Source organism: Bos javanicus, chromosome 18 (genome assembly GCF_032452875.1).
Source record: "Bos javanicus breed banteng chromosome 18, ARS-OSU_banteng_1.0, whole genome shotgun sequence".
In the NCBI taxonomy this organism is placed as follows: domain Eukaryota; kingdom Metazoa; phylum Chordata; class Mammalia; order Artiodactyla; family Bovidae; genus Bos; species Bos javanicus.
Window position 1 is genome coordinate 46526034 of NC_083885.1, and position 16296 is coordinate 46542329.

Below are 16296 nucleotides of genomic sequence, written 5' to 3' on the forward strand. Positions count from 1 at the left end.
AGTAATTCTTACACGAATAGGAGCATTTCTGCTGGAATATTTTCCGCAGGACCACTCTCCAGCCAATTCCAGGACCCAGAACCCCTTTCTCCTAGCAAAGACAGAGAGCTGACCAGGTCGCGTCAATACCTTGGAACAGAGTCCACAGCTTGGAACAGCTCGGAAAGATACCTACCAAGTGCCACGCAAGCTTACGATTGGGCCGAGAATGAGAGGATGAACAGGCATTCGGCCCAATAGGAGGTTGGAATTCGCAAATATGGGCGTGGCCCGAACGGCTCCAGGGATGGCGCTCTGGCCGTGCGGAAGACTCCTCTGTGCGCGGCTCCGTCCCGCTTCCGGCCGATCTTTTTTCCGCTTCCGGTCCGGCACTGGCGTCTTTGCTGAGGGTCACATTGAGCTTCTAGCGACTTCAGGGGCATCTTTAGGTAAGTGTTGAGGGCTCGGGAACCTGGAACCCCATCTTGGAGGACTGAGGATCCCTACTGGAAAATGAAATGACGTTTCCATCCGGCGGTGGCCGACCTCCCGGAACCCTGGGGTCGTTTCAATTATTAGTCGTAACTGACGATTATTTGGTTCTTCTCGGATGCCTAGAACTTTCAAAGCGATTTATGTTGATTCGTTTAAGCTTCCCTCCAACTCTATGAGATAAGGCCTGTGATTATCTCTTTTAGCTAGGAGGCAACTGAGGCTTAGATACTACGCAGTTTAGCTAGCGATCAGGATTTGAAATCATTAGGACTGCATTGCTCTTAATCACCAGGCCGCAGGCATTTCTCTCCCCGGCCCCTGACCCCCGAGGCTTGGCTGGGCTGCAGCCTGGCTTCCTGGTGACTCCCCACCCCCACCCCCCGCCCCTTGCACGTTCGAGGGGCTGCAGCGTCATCCCCAGTCCACCCTTAATCCCGAAATCAGATGGAGATGGCTTTCAAAACAACTCTTCGGACCGTGTCTATGTCACCGCGTCTAGTGTTCCACATCCTCTGCTCCCGGAAAGACGCTACTCCGGTGCCCCAAATCCTTACCACTAACCTTGGTCGCTTGAATTTATTACTGGTCTACTTAACTTCTATGTAATACCACGACTCCTCGAATAATCTGGAATAGAGGCGGTGTCAGATTCCCTAATGAAAACCGTGTGTCACCTCATAAAAGATTATGGGACAGGTTTTTAACCCTAGGTCCACAGAATGGATGGAACTCAAGGGATGCTAGTGAATAGAGGTAAATTTACATCTGTATTTTTGCCAGTTTCTCATTGATAATGTAGCATTTCCTTGGCTTGGGAATGGAGGCAATAGCGGTAGTATTTGGCATCATCAGCAGTGAAAATCACAGGTTATCATATCATATATCCATTATGTTTGCAGGTTTCACAGCATAACCCTTTCCAGGCATGATTATTTGAAACTGTGGTAGTTCATAAATCCTCAGCTACATGTAATTGGTTTTCTTTGTGATCCTGTGCCATTTTTAAATGCACTGAAACGTATTCGGAGAAAGGGTTCATTAGATTCCTGAGGACTTCAGGGCACCAATAGAGATTAAGAACTTTTGCATTGTAGGTTATGTTAGTGATGGAGTGCACCTCCATCCCACGTGTGCTGTATGACCTTGGGAAGTTGCTCAAACACCCTGTCTCTTGTCTGTGAAGCAGTGATAATAGTTCCTGTCTTTTGGAATAGCTTTAGGAGTAAAGCTTCCTTGCCTATAGTAAGCGCTCAGTGAATATCAACTAGTGTTATTTTGGCCTGTTTTTTTTAACCAAGGAGTTGTCTACCCCCACACATCTTGCTGTGACTTCCATACCTGATGTGTTCTTGCCCAGCCCTTCACCTCTGTCTGTATGTTGAAAGGGAGGGGGTATTGGCTCATTCACACCCAGCCCATTCTTCTCTGTCAGGCCTCCACTGGGCCTGGGTGGGCTGACAGCCCTGTGTCTAGGCCCTCAGGACCTCTCCAGAATCCACTCTCTTTCCCTCCAGGAGTCAGCACTATGGCAGAAGACATCCAGACCAAAATCAAGAACTACCAGACTGCTCCTTTTGACAGCCGCTTCCCCAACCAGAACCAGACCAGGAACTGCTGGCAGAACTACCTGGGTGAGCAGGACTTGGGGCGGAGGGGGGCAGTGTTGACCTTGCCCTGATCGCACACCTCATATCACTTACCTCTTGCCTCCTCATAGCCTCTTCTCTTTTATTCTGAACATCCTACTTCACGGGGCCCATGCCCCCATCACCACCTGTGTTCAAGATCTGACCTAGGATCACAAACTTTGGATCCCATAGTGATTTCCGCCCACCCCCCCCAACAAGATATGTATATGTCTGTCTGTCTGTATGGAATATAACATACTTATAGGAAGTACATAAACCATAATGTACAGCTAAATGAATAACTCTAAATTGAATCCTCCATGTGATTATAATCTGGATAGAAAACTGGATACTGTCAGTCCTCTGAGCTCGCCTGTCTGCTGCATGCCGTCTCTTGAAAGCAACACTCTGCTCTCCCCACTAGAGTTGTAATCGCACAGACTTAGGGCAGTCATGTTTTGGTTTTATCACCACTTTCAGGTTTGCTTCTTTGTGAACTTTATAAATACTGTGTGTTGTTTTATGCTTGGATTTCTTCATTCAGTAGTTATGAATAGTCTTCCATGCTGTGGCATATATTTTGCTCATTTTTATTTTGTACAGTTTTCCAACATTTCATTCATGAACAGTGGTGTGGTTTCCAGTTTAGGGCTCATATGAATGATGCTGCTATAATTGATGTAATTTGATGTCTTTGTGAATGCTTTCTGTCTTAGGGAGTGTGCCCAGGAGTGTAATACTTGGAATAATCTTTGAATTAATCTCCTCCTATTAAAAACTAGATTCTCCCCCTCCTTTCTCCTCTCCTGGATGCCAGCATCTTAGCATCAAGACCATCTTCCCCTTCCCTTGTCCTGGTTCTGGACTTCCATAATCCCCACACACACCTCTCAGGTTTCCCTGTTGTTCCTGACCCGGAAGTTCCAAGTTGAACAGTAGTTCTTTTTTCTTTTTTTCTTGGCTACTCTGGGTCTCCTTTGTGATGCACGGGCCAGGCTTCCTTGCCCTGTGGGATCTTAGTTCCTCCTCCAGGCCATGAACCCAGATCCCCTGTAATGAATGGAAGGCGGATTCTTAACACCAGGGAAGTCCCAGTCAGTAGTTCTTTATGGATTGCAAAATAAGCTTAGTGTGGTGTGTCTAGCCCTTTTCAGTACTACCCTTGTAAGGATATACTTTCTTTGTGAAACTTGGGAGTGGGGGGGATTCGTGTAACTGGTTGTGAAGTAAAAAGTATCTCTGAGTTTGGATCAGAAATGTGTTCCAGCCCTTGGTGTGGGCTGACCCTGATCCCTTTTCTTCATAGACTTCCACCGCTGTGAGAAGGCAATGACCGCTAAAGGAGGTGACGTCTCCGTGTGTGAATGGTACCGGCGTGTGTACAAGTCCCTCTGCCCCATATCCTGGGTAGGTGCCTCCTGGGGCCCTTGGGATGCCAGGGTGGGGTGGGGTTTTTGCCAAGGGGCGTATGGTGACTTGGTGGGAGCTTCTCTGTGAGGGGCAGAGGGAGGACAAGGCTTCACACCGGCCATGGATGCACCTTTGCTTCTTTCTAGAATTGCCCGCCTTTCCTCCTTTTCACCAGGACTCTCAACCAGCCAGGCTCTCAGCCAAGGCAGCCAGATCCATCTCACCCAGGTGCTCTACGAGTACATGCCCTGTCCCTGTGGAGCTCATCTGCTTTTGGAGTCTTGTTCTTTCTTTATATGAACATTTCCAAGTGTGTATAAAAGTAGAATAATTCAGTCAGTTCAGTTGCTCAGTTGTGTCCGACATTTGCGACCCCATGAATTGCAGCATGCCAGGCCTCCCTGTCCATCATTAACTCCCAGAGTTCACGCAAACTCATGTGCATCAAGTCGGTGATGCCATCTAGCCATCTAATCCTCTGTCATCCTCTTCTCCTCCTGCCACCAATCCCTCCCAGCATCAGGGTCTTTTCCAGTGAGTCAGCTCTTCTCGTGAGGTGGCCAAAAAAGTACTGGAGTTTCAGCCTCAGCATCAGTTCTTGCAATGAACAACCATGACTGATCTCCTTTAGGATGGACTGGTTGGATCTCCTTGCTGTCCAAGGGACTCTCAAGAGTCTTCTCCAACACCACAGTTCAAAAGCATCAATTCTTCAGCGCTCAGCCTTCTTCACAGTCCAACTCTCACATCCACACATGACCACTGAAAAAAACCACAGCCTTGACTAGATGGACCTTTGTTGGCAGAGTAATATCTCTGCTTTTTAATATGCTGTCTAGTTTGGTCATAACTTTCCTTCCAGGGAGTAAGCGTCTTTTAATTTCATGGCTGCAGTCACCATCTGCAGTGATTTTGGAGCCCAGAAAAATAAAGTCTGACACTGTTTCCACTGTTTCCCCATCCATTTCCCATGAAGTGGTGGGACCAGATGCCATGATCTTTGTTTTCTGAATGTTGAGCTTTAAGCCAACTTTTTCACTCTCCTCTTTCACTTTCATCAAGAGGCTTTTTAGTTCCTCTTCACTTTCTGCCATAAGGTTGATGTCATCTGCATATCTGAGGTTATTGATATTTCTCCCGGCAGTCTTGATTCCAGCTTGTACTTCTTCCAGCCCAGTGTTTCTCATGAATAAGTAAGTGACCCCAAATATACCCATCACCCAAACTGAGTAGTTAGTTCAAGATTTCTCCACGTCTCCTCCATCTATCCCCACCCCCACCCTGTTTTCTTTGGCTGCCCTGGGTCTGTGTTGCAGCACACGGGCTCTTTGTTGTGACATGCGAGGGGACTTCTCTAGTTAGAGGGCACAGTCTTAGTTGTCCAACCAAAGATCAAACCTGAGTCCTCTGCACTGGAAGGCAGATTCTCAACCACAGGACCACTAGGGAAGTCCCATCTGTCCTTTTTGTTTCTTTCCTTGGCTGGAGTATTCTGAAGCAAACCCCAGATCTGTCATTTCACCCCTGCCTACTTCTGTGTGCATCTCTAAAACTAGGAATGCAGTGGGGCAGTCTTCTAGGCCTGATCCAACAAGACCTGTTGTTACTATTTGATACTCTGCCATACCCTCTTTTTTTTTAGTAAAATATTACTTTATTTCATCAAGTTGAAGACCCCATTGACTACAGGAAACACTTAGAAATGTTTAAATCTTTTTTTATTTTAATGCTGGAAATGAATGTGACAAGCATGCTAATTTCAGAGATGTTAAAATGAAAAAATGTGTCTTAAAATCAGAATATGATATTATTACAAAACTAACAGTGCTCATTTTTAAAAACAAAACAAATATGAGCAATACAGTAAAATAAAAATTAGATCTACTTGCGTTCCTCAGTCCCCCTCTCCCCTTGCTGCTGCTAAGTCGCTTCAGTCGTGTCCGACTCTGTGCGACCCCATAAACGGCAGCCCACCAGGCTCCCCGTCCCTGGGACTCTCCAGGCAATAACACTGGAGTGGGTTGCCATTTCCTTCTCCAATGCATGAAAGTGAAATGTGAAAGTGAAGTCGCTCAGTCGTGTCCGACTCCTAGCGACCCCATGGACTGTAGCCCACCAGGCTCCTCCGTCCATGGGACTTCCGGGCAAGAGTACTGGAGTGGGGTGCCATTGCCTTCTCCGCCCTCTCCCCTTAGGTAACAATTATTAGCAGATTCCTTTTTCTCTGTATACATTTATCATTCATAAGCCTGTGGAACTTCTGGGTAAGTATGGGTCATACTGTATAGTCTGTCCTATGTCTTGCTTTGACTTACAAACATGTTTTGAGCCTTTTTTTTTTTTTTTTTTTAAGACATTGCATATAGATCTACCTCATTTTTGTTTGTTTCTTTCCTTTTTTAAAATTTTTTGGCCATTCTGCATGGCATGTGGAATCTTAGTTTCCCAACCAGGGATCGAACCCTCACCCCCTGTAGTAGAAGCACAGAGTCTTAACTACTTGACTGCCAAGGAAGTCCTTAATATACAGATGGTTTTATTCAACTGGTCCCCTTTGATTATATTCCCATTTTTCAGTATTTTAAACATTCTTGATGTGCATCTCTGGGGCCTGTTTGTTGAGAACAGACTGTCTTAATTCACTTTTCCTCAACCTCTTTGGTACCTCACACCTCTCCAGCCACACACTCTTAAGTGCCTGTGCATACCCACTGCCCTTTCAGGATTTCTCCTTGTCCCTACATGATCTTGGGTACCATCCACCCTCCAGCCTCTGGGCCTGCATTGGATGGGTGCACACTGGCCCAGGTGCTAGGAAGTGTGCTTCTGGACCCAGTGCTGCCCCATACCCCAGTCCCTGGCACCAGGGCCTACCGTTACCTGGGGATCATCAGATTATGTGGTCCATCCCTTCAAGCACTCACTGTATCTGCCTTCTTAGCCCTTCTTAGGGCTGGATATGAACACATTTTTTTTAACACACTCTTTATACCCAGCAGCCGTGACTTCTTTGTTCTAGAAATTGGTGACACAAAAATAACTGTTTTGTTAATGCTGTTTGTTTTTGTTTTTTATAAGAATGAAACCACTTCATAAAAACTTAAGAAATAGAGGAAGGGGAAAAAATTGTTCTTCATCCTCATGATCTGGCTGATCATAATGTAACATCTTCCAAGTGTTTCCTGTGTGTTTTTAAAAATTAGTCTCTAACCCCAAAATGTGTATTTGGAGAAGAATGGGGGTGAGAGTCCAGCACTTTTTCTGTATGAGCATTTAAAACATTTTTGCTTATCAGCTTTTCCCTTTTTCTCTTTTGCCACATCTTGAGGCTTTCAAGATCTTAGTTCCCCCGTCAGGGATTGAACCCCGGCCCTCACAGCAGTGAAAGCCCTGAATCCTAACCACAAGGCCACCAGGGAACTAACTGCCTTTTATTTTCCAGTGTTAAAACATCTGTAGTTTCTCCATGAAAAATTCAGTGGCTTTTTGGAAAGCTTCAAAACAAGTTTTTATGGTGCAGAAAGTGGAAATCTCCTAAGTCATCCCCTTTCTGAATCCAAAGTTAACTTCCCTTCGAAATTTGGTATAAATCTTCCACTTCCTTTTCTGTGTGCTAATGTTTGTATAGGTGTGGGTGTATGTTTATATGCTTTTAAAATATAGTTATGGATCATACTTTAGATACTGTCTTATCTTTGGCTTTTTTACTTTGTTTTATTTTCATGTCAGTACAACCTGCTCGATTACTGGGTAGCCATTGTCTTTCATAGTTAAAAAATAGTTCCTTCCCCTTTAACTGGACTCAGTCTTTTTTCACTATTTTAAATGATACTGCGGTGTACAGTTCCACTACAGGAAATATTTTGCATCTCCTTTCTATGAAATGAGATTATTGAGCAAAGACTAATTTGCCAAAAGATCAGATCAGCCTGGTCCTTCAATATAAAAGAAAGTGGGCAGGGGTAGATAGTGCTCAGTGTTGGTGGTTCTGTAGACTGGTCCAGTCACATTTAAGGTCCGTCCTGAGGCAGGATCTTTCAAAATGAAAAAAATCATACTGCAGATATGGCCTTTTCACCTCTACACATCCTGTAAAAACGTGTACGAAGACATCCACTGCAGAGTGGTTTGTAATGGGGAACATTCAGAAACACGTTAAATAAATGGATATTCATCTTGATCTTCATGACAGAATACAGAAAGAGCTCTAAGACTCATGAAAAAAGCAAGTAGCAGGACAGTTTAAGTACAGAGTATTTGTGATGCATGGTGTATGTGTGTGTAAATAAAACAGGCACTTACTGAAGGCACTTAAATGTTGTATTTTATGTCATAAAAGGGCAAAAATGTTGAAAACAGATAGGTCCTTTTATCAGGATCATCATTTTACAGAATTGGAAATTGGAGCCCTGAAAGGTTCAGTGATTTGCCTGAGGAGATCACAGCTGGGAAGTGATGGAGTAAGGGTTCAGACTGTCTTCCTTGTCCATGCACTTACCCATTGCCTCTACTGTATCGCATGTGAGTGTGCATGTGTGTATAAAAATGTGCCTCTGATTGCCTGTAGGAGGGTTCACACGTTGCAGAGCATTAGTTCTAGGTAGTGTTAACAGTTTGCTGTGGGCCTTTCTGTTAGGTTTCATAGGTGTGCACACATACATGATCAATAGTGGGATCATGCTGTATATCCAGTTTGGATCTTTTTGCACTTGATTGTATATCTTGGAGATGCATTCCTGCTGAAGTATAGATAGCCTCTTTACCCCACTCCCCGCCCCACAGCTGCCCAGTATTCCTTCTTCCCTCTGTTCTGTCAAACATCGTTGAGTGTTGACTTTGAGGTTCCTGAAGCAGGGCACACACAGTCACACTCCTGAAGCTCTGTACACACATCTCCCCATGGACAGCTCTGCTATGAGTCTGCCTGATATTCCTCTCCACCCACCTTCCACCTCCTCTCCCGTCAGTGCGTCAGCTCATTCAAGGCATTGATTTTTGTCCTTCTGGGTCAGTATTGGTCCGCTGGCTCCTGGAACAGCTGCCAGTATTGGCATATAGCAGGTACTGGGGTTCCTTGTTGACTGAACAGGTGGGCAGACTAAGGAAGGCAAAGAAGTCCGCCCATCTAGTTTCCCTGTGGAGGAAGGGAATAACACTGGCTGTCTATCTACAGGTGTCAACTTGGGACGATCGCCGGGCAGAAGGCACGTTTCCTGGGAAGATCTGAACTGGCTCCATCCCACCTCCTCTGTCCTCCGTCCTTCTCCCCAGGGTGGTGAAGGGGGACCGGGGTACATGGTGATCCCCACCCTGGGATCCTGACTCATGGTATAACTAATAATAAATGCTCGTTGGAAACATGTAAGGCTGTGTATGTGTAAAAGAGCTGGACGATGGGGCCAGAAGCTGGGGCGGAATTAGTACCATGATCAGTAAAGGAGACTGAATTCAGGGTGGGGTTTTTTGTTTTTTATTTGTTTTTCTTTGAATAAATTTTGACCACCTCTTCTTTACCAGACAATAGAGTGAATGATTATACAAAATAACTTCAAGTTACTGTATGTGCTAAAATTTATCCATACGTTCTGCTTTGTTATCTGTACAATTTTTAAAACTTATATTTTGAATCACAAGAAAATAGTATAATAAAACTATCACCTAGCTCAACAGTGATCAACAAATGACCCATTAGTTTCATCTCAGCTGCTTCTCTGTACTAGGTTACTTTATTTAGTTATTGCCACGCCACCAGGTTGTGGGATCTTAGTTCCCCAACCAGGGATTGAACCTAGACCCTTGGCAGTACAAGTGCCAAGCCCTAACCCTGGACCATCAGGGAATTCCCTGTCTAGATAATTTTAAAGCAGATACTGGAGATCATATTTTATCTAGAAATATGGTACAGATTTATTTTAAACAATCATAATTACATCTAAAAACTAAGAAGTTCTTAATATTGTCTAATAAGCAGTCTAACGTGCAATGTGTTAATTTCTCCCAGTTTTCTAGGCCTCCTGTATTGTGTTGATCATAGTGACGGTTGGAAGTCATGTAAGTAGACCAAGTTAAGAATTGTCCTTTCTTGACATCCCCAAAGGAATTGTCACACAACAGTACAAAATATCATCCTCTGCAAACTTGTCAATAGGGAATTCCTCAGACGGCGTGACAGCTAGCGTACCATGTTGTGGTCAGATTGGTGTTTTCTCAAGTCAGTCAGTTCAGTCACTCAGTCGTGTCCAGCTCTTTGTAACTCCATGGACTGCAGCACGCCAGGCTTCCCTGTCCATCACCAACTTCCAGAGCTTGCTCAAACTCATGTTCATCGAATTGGTGATGCCATCCAACCATCTCATCCTCTGTCGTCCCCTTTTCCTCCTGTCTTCAATCTTTCCCAGCATCAGGGTCTTCTCCAATGAGTCAGTTCTTCACATCAGGTGGCTAAAGTATTGGAGTTTCAGCTTTAGCATCAGTCCTTCCAATTCAGGACTTCCAATTCAGGACTGATTTCCTTTAGGATGGACTGGTTGGATCTCTTTGCAGTCCAAGGGACTCAAGAGTCTTCTCTAGTACTAGTTCAAAAGCATCAGTTCTTCGGCACTCAGCTTTCTTTATAGTCCCAACTCTCACATCCATACATGACTACTGGAAAAACCATAGCTTTGACTAGATGGACCTTTGTCAGCCAAGTAATGGAGAAGGCAATGGCACCCCACTCCAGTACTCTTGCCTGGAAAATCCCATGGATGGAGGAGCCTGATGGGCTGTAGTCCATGGGGTCGATAAGAGTCGGACATGACTGAGCGACTTCCCTTTCACTTTTCACTTTCATGCACTAGAGAAGGAAATGGCAACCCACTCCAGTGTTCTTGCCTGGAGAATCCAGGGACGGGGGAGCCTGGTGGGCTGCTGTCTATGGGGTCGCACAGAGTCGGACACGACTGAAGTGACTTAGCAGTAGCAGCAGCCAAGTAATGTCTCTGCTTTTTAATATGCTGTCTAGGTTGGTCATAGCTTTTCTTCCAGAGAGGAAACGTTTAATTTCATGGCTGCAGTCACCATCTGCAGTGATTTTGGAGCCCAAGTCTGTCTCTGTTTCCATTGTTTTCCCCATCTATTTGCCATGAAGTGATGGGACCAACTGCCATGATCTTAGTTTTTTGAATGTTGAGTTTTAAGCCAGCTTTTTCACTCTCCTCTTTTATCAAGAGGCTGTTTAGTTCTTCACTTTCTGCCATAAGTGTGGTGTCATCTGCATGTCTGAGGTTATTGATATTTCTCCCGGCAGTCTTGATTCCCGCTTGTGCTTCATCCAGCCCAGCATTTTGCTTGATGTACTCTGTGTATAAGTTAAATAAGCAGGGTGACAATAAATGGTTGTTTTACAAACTTATGTTCAAAAGAGCAGAGAGATGATGGCCCTGTGAGAGTGCTCCTGAAACGGCCACCCATGAGGAGGGGCGGCTGTAAACCAATGGGCGTAGTGCGCACAGAGAAACTAGAAGCTTGTGGCATGTGTTGGGAATAGGAAAGAATGTAAACATGGTGAAATTTCAAATGAATACCGTCCAGTGAAAAACCAAGATGTAGGACTTCCCTTGACCCCACTCACCCAGTTCTGCCCAGAGGCTGCCACCATGAGCAGTTTCAGAGATTGCCCAGAGAAGCATCTAGAAACATAAATACGGGTTCTGTCTATAGTTGGTTTGATAAGGATAGACACAGCTCTGCATTTCCTCTTTGCTCTCCCACTGCGGATGTGCTCTAGCAGTTCCTACTGCACTGCTCTTGATTGTGACAGAACTGTGAGGTAACGAGGTCAACGCACTAGGCTAGCTCCAACCGCAAGGTCTGTGCACCCGCCCCTTGCTCTGTCTGCAGTGCTTTCCCACGAGCTAGCCACTCGGCTTGCTCCCTCCTGCATTCAGCTCTTCCCAGGTACCATGAAGTGAGCTCTTCCCTGACCACTCGACCTACCAGTTCACCTCCACACACACAATTCCCTGGCAGTCCAGTGGTTAGGACTCCACACTGACTGCCAAGAGAATTGGGATCCCGCAAGAAGGGCCAAAAAAACAAAACACACACTTTGCAGCCCTCACCCCTTTCATTTCTTAAGCACTTACCACTAATATTCCCTACATTCTAGCCCTTGATAATCATCTCCCCACCACTAAAACGTAATTTGCACAAGGGCAAGGAATATGTATATTCTGTCTTCATCTTATTGCCCTGTTAGTGGGGGCCACTGTTTGTCTCCTCTGGAAAGATCTGGCAGGTGACCTGTGGGATGGTACTATGGAGAACAGTTCCACCACGACAGCCTTGCACAGCACAGTACTGTTAACTTGAAAGCACAGTGTTGGACAGCAGACCTTTAGAATTTATTCATCTTGTATAACTGAAACTTTACATCCGTTGATTAGTAATTTCCCCATTCTCCTCATCATTCCCCATCCCCTGGCAATCACCATTCTACTCTCTGCTTTAATGAGTCTGACTATTTTCCTCTTTTTTAAAAAAATATTTTTATTTATTTGGCGGTGTCAGGTCTTAGTCATAGCGTGTGGGATCTACTTCCTTGACCAGGGATCAAACCCAGGGCCCCTGCACTGGGAGCATGGAGTCTTAGCTGTTAGGCCACCAGGGAAGTCCCTTCATTACCTGTGATAAGTGGAATTATACACTATTTGTTGTTCTGTGACTGGTTTATTTCATGCAGCACCGGGTTCTCTAGGTTCATCCGTGTTGTGTATTGCGGGATTTCCTGCCTTTCTAAGGCTGAAGGATATTCCATTGTATATATAGATCATGCTCCCTCTGTCAGGAATGTTCTTTTCTGCCTTTTACCTGCCAGCCCATCTCCTCCTCCAATGTCCCTTCCTCCAGGAAGCCTTCCTCTGCACCCTCGGCTAGGTTGGACACTTCCTTTGGGTTCACACATTCCCTTTGTTTTCCCCATGGCGGCCCTGACCTCTTGGCCTGAGCGTCCTCCCTTGGTCACTCTGGCATCCCCTTGACCGTGCTGAGCTATCACTCTCTGGTGACTGTCTGTCCACACAACTCCCTCCACCCCCACCTGCCGCCAGCCCCTTCTTGTGTGAGCTTGTGAGGGCAGGGACAGAGCCATCGTGATCACCGCTGTGTTCCCAGCCTTGCCTCCCACAGAACTGGGAGAAAATTCAGTATGTGCATCAGATCCTTAATGCTTAGTTCAGGCCTGATCACATACTTGGTGCTTGATAAATCTGAGAAAGAAAAAAGGTCTTCCCTTAGTCCAGTGGCTAAGACTCCGAGCTCCCAATGCAAGGGGCCTGGGTTCAACCCCTGGTCAAGGAAGTAGATCCCACATGCTGCAATGAAGAGTTTGCATGCTGTAACTAAAGATCCTACATGCTGCAACTAAGACCTTGCACAGCCAAGTAAATACATATTAAAAAAAAAAAAAGAAAAAGGCCTTTTGACCACCCTGCTCTCCTGCTTTCCTCCTTGCTTCACCACCTCACAGCACGTCCTAGTCTTCCCTGACTCCTCTCTCTACCCCTGCTTCCCTTCCTCTCTCCGCATCAAGCCACCCTTCACACTGGCCCCATTCAGCTCTGAAGCTTCACTTTCTTGGGCGTAATGCCCATCTCTTGCACCCCTACCCGTGAATTTCAGGTCTTCCTTTGCTCAGCTGACCCAAAGGAGCACCTGAGATTTCAGCCTCTCTTTATCACCTTAGCACCCAAACTTCAGGTTTCAGAATGTTGCTAAGTCTGTGTACCTGTGTTCTGCCATTGATGGCGTTTTCCTATATCCTCTTTGATAAGTTCATTTGGAAAGGAAATTTTAACCTATGACATATTCTTGCAAAAGAATGGATGAAGTAGAGCCACATAGTTCAGTTCAGTCGCTCAGTTGTGTCCAACTCTTTGCGACCCCATGAATCGCAGCATGCCAGGCCTCCCTGTCCATCACCAACATATTAGGTGATGTATAAATCTCAAAAGCGTAATGCTGAGGTATAAAAAATATCAATTGCCTGTAGCACAAGACACAATTTATTTAAAGTTTGCCCCCAAATCTAAAACTGTTCTATATACAGACATAGAGAACAAATGCACGGACACCAACGTGGGGAAGGGGATTGGGGTGAATTGGCAGATTGATTGCTTATATACACTTATATACACTACTTGGAGAAGGAAATGGCAACCCACTCCAGTACTCTTGTCTGGAAAATTCCATGGATGAAGGAGCCTGGTAGGCTATATAGTCCATGGGGTTGCAAAGAGTTGGACACAACTGAGCAACTTCACTCACTCATATACACTACTGTGTATAAAATCACTAATGAGAAACCACTGTATAGCTCAGAGAACTCTACTCAGAGCTCTGTGGTGACCTAAATGGGAAGGAAATCCAAAAAGGAGGGGATATATGTATACCTATAGCTGATTCACTTTGCTCCACAGCAGAAACTAACACATTGTTAAGTAACTATACTCCAGTAAAAATAAAGCTATTCTATACATCGTTGATGAATACACGCATATATATTAAAAATGTGAAAGCATGCATAGGAGTAGAAACCCCAAACACTAACAAACATTTGAAAAGATGCTCAAAATCCTCAGTCATAAAATGGAGTGAGAATGGAAATAACGGCATGTATCACTTTATACCAAATTACTCTTGTCAAAAACTAGAAAGCTGAGTAATGTCAAGCGTGGATGGTGAGGGAAGGATACAAGAACCCTCATGAACTGTTGGGTGGAGTGTTAAAGGGGACAGCCATTGTGGAAAGCAAACTGCCGCATACATACCCAGGACCCAGAAATTCTGCTCCCTAAGAAAGAGACACAAGCATCTGTCTACAGGGCCACACATGAGGGTGCTCGTTGCCACATTATTTACAGTGGGAATGGTGGAGGTGGTGGAGTTGGAAGTAGCCTGACTGTCCTCTCTGGGGAGGAGACAGTGAGCTGTGAGGGATGCACCAGAGGTGTCCCAAGCAACCATCAGAAGCCACGGACTCAATGAGCCCAGAGTAACAGTGATGGCCCTTAATAACACTAGTGCTCAGCAAGAAAAATAAGACTAGGATAAGCTATTAACACGATCATGGGGAGATAAATTAGAACAGACGTGCGCTGGACACAGTGGTACTCATTTTACAAGAACTCACTCAACAACAACAAAAAATACTATATGAACATATTAGAATGTTTGTCAGTAGCAGGTGGGGCACCAAAAGAGACTGGGATATGGAGACTGAGGGAATACATAAAAATTTGTTGAATATTTGTTATTGGTCAGTTACATGTGTGATCCATTCATGTAGCCTGTTCTTGTTTCAGCTGAAGTGGTAGTGGTGGTTTAGTCAGTAAGTCATGTCCAACTCTTTTTGAACCCATGGGCTGTAGCCCACCAGGCTCCTCTGTCCATGGGATTCTCCAGGCAAGAATACTGGAGAGGGTTGACCTTTCCTCCTCCAAGGGATCTTCCTGACCCAGGGATGGAACCCCTATCTCCTGCAGAGCAGATGGATTCTTTACCATCTGAGCCACTGGTGAAGGCCAGAATACATTAAATTTAAATCAAGAGATGTCTTGCGGGGGATAATGAACTATAAACTGAGGGTGTGGGATTAACGCAATCCATGACACCTGCGATCTAAAAAGGAAGACAAGGGAAGGGATGTAGAGGAGGAGGAGTCCCAAATTTAGTAGTGAAGTTGTCTCTGGGCAGGAGGTGACTTCAAATGCCATCTGCGATGTGTGCACCTTAGAAAACCATCTGCAGGGAATACAGTAAAATAGACTTGACGAAGCTGGGAAGTGAGGATGTTGGTGTCAGTTACATGATCTCTCCGTTTTCTTCTATACTGAAATATTTATAATAAATTTGAGAAAACTTTCCTTTCACCACTGACCAGGGAAAACAAAACACATCAGAAAGACTGGTTAGAAGTGGCTCATTTTCATATAACTTTTATATCCTTTCGTGCCATTGCATTTTCTGTTCATGGAGCACCTAAAATTATCTTGTGTGCCTTCTTTGGGAAACACCACTTTTAACACGTCAAATATGTTTCTTTTGAAAGAATCTACCCTCTCTCATTTATTTTTGTCTGTGTTGAGTCTTCATTGCTATGAGTGGGGCTTTCTCTAGTTGTGGCGAGCAGGGGCTACTCTTCACTGCGGTGCGGGGGCTTCTCGTTATGGTGGCTCCTCTTGCTAAAGAGCACAGGATCTAGGCACACAGGCTTCAGTAGTTGTGTCTCGCAGGCTCTAGAGCACCGCCTCTAATAGGCTCTAGAGCACTAGCTTAGTTGCCGCAAGGCATGTGGAATCCTCCCAGAACAGAACCTGTGTCCCCTGCATTGGCAGGCAGATTCTTTTTTTTTTGGCAGGCAGATTCTTAACCACTGGACCACTAGGGAATTCTTGATCTACCCTCTTTCGAAGGCATTGGAATAAAAAAAAAAACAAACAGAAAAGTGCACTTATCATGAGGGTACTGCTTGATGAATTTTCAGTCTGAACACACTTGCATAACTGGTATCCAGATTCAGAAAGAGAAGTCCCTTTCCTGTCCCCTACAGTCACATCCCATGGGTAACCACTCCCTGACTTTTATCACTCTATTGCTTTTGCCTGTTCTAGAACTTCCTATCTAGAATCATATAGTGGTAGTCTTTCAAGTGTGGCTTTTTTCATTTAGAGTAATGCTTTTGAGATTTATCCCTGTGGTGGGATGTATCCATAATTCATTCCCTCTTGTTGAATAGTATCTGGTA

The 16296-nt window shown here is 45.0% G+C and overlaps 1 protein-coding gene and 1 non-coding gene across 3 annotated transcripts; one reads left to right on the plus strand and one right to left on the minus strand.

Annotated features, from left to right (window-relative positions):
* Window positions 1-321: 321 nt before the first annotated feature.
* Window positions 322-8877, plus strand: LOC133230500 (cytochrome c oxidase subunit 6B1). Of its 2 annotated transcripts, XM_061388025.1 has the most exons (4): window positions 322-428; window positions 1989-2105; window positions 3409-3509; window positions 8686-8877. In XM_061388025.1, exons 2-4 carry the CDS (start codon window positions 2000-2002, stop codon window positions 8737-8739), a joined length of 261 nt encoding a protein of 86 aa, XP_061244009.1. In that variant the 5' UTR covers window positions 322-428; window positions 1989-1999; the 3' UTR covers window positions 8740-8877. The 2 variants fall into 2 exon arrangements, with proteins under 2 accessions (XP_061244009.1, XP_061244010.1); XM_061388026.1 differs by lacking the exon at window positions 3409-3509.
* A 402-nt stretch (window positions 8878-9279) lies between these two features.
* Window positions 9280-9351, minus strand: TRNAT-UGU (transfer RNA threonine (anticodon UGU)). The gene has a single exon. It is a non-coding gene; the product is annotated as a tRNA-Thr (tRNA).
* Between the last annotated feature and the right edge of the window lie 6945 nt (window positions 9352-16296).

Coding starts and splice junctions, on each gene's coding strand:
- LOC133230500 (XM_061388025.1), top strand. CDS start 2,000: ATGGCAGAAGACATCCAGACCAAAATCAAGAACTACCAGACTGCTCCT. Junction 2,106..3,408: donor CTGCTGGCAGAACTACCTGG/GTGAGCAGGACT, acceptor TTTTCTTCATAG/ACTTCCACCGCTGTGAGAAG. Junction 3,510..8,685: donor CCCTCTGCCCCATATCCTGG/GTAGGTGCCTCC, acceptor GTCTATCTACAG/GTGTCAACTTGGGACGATCG.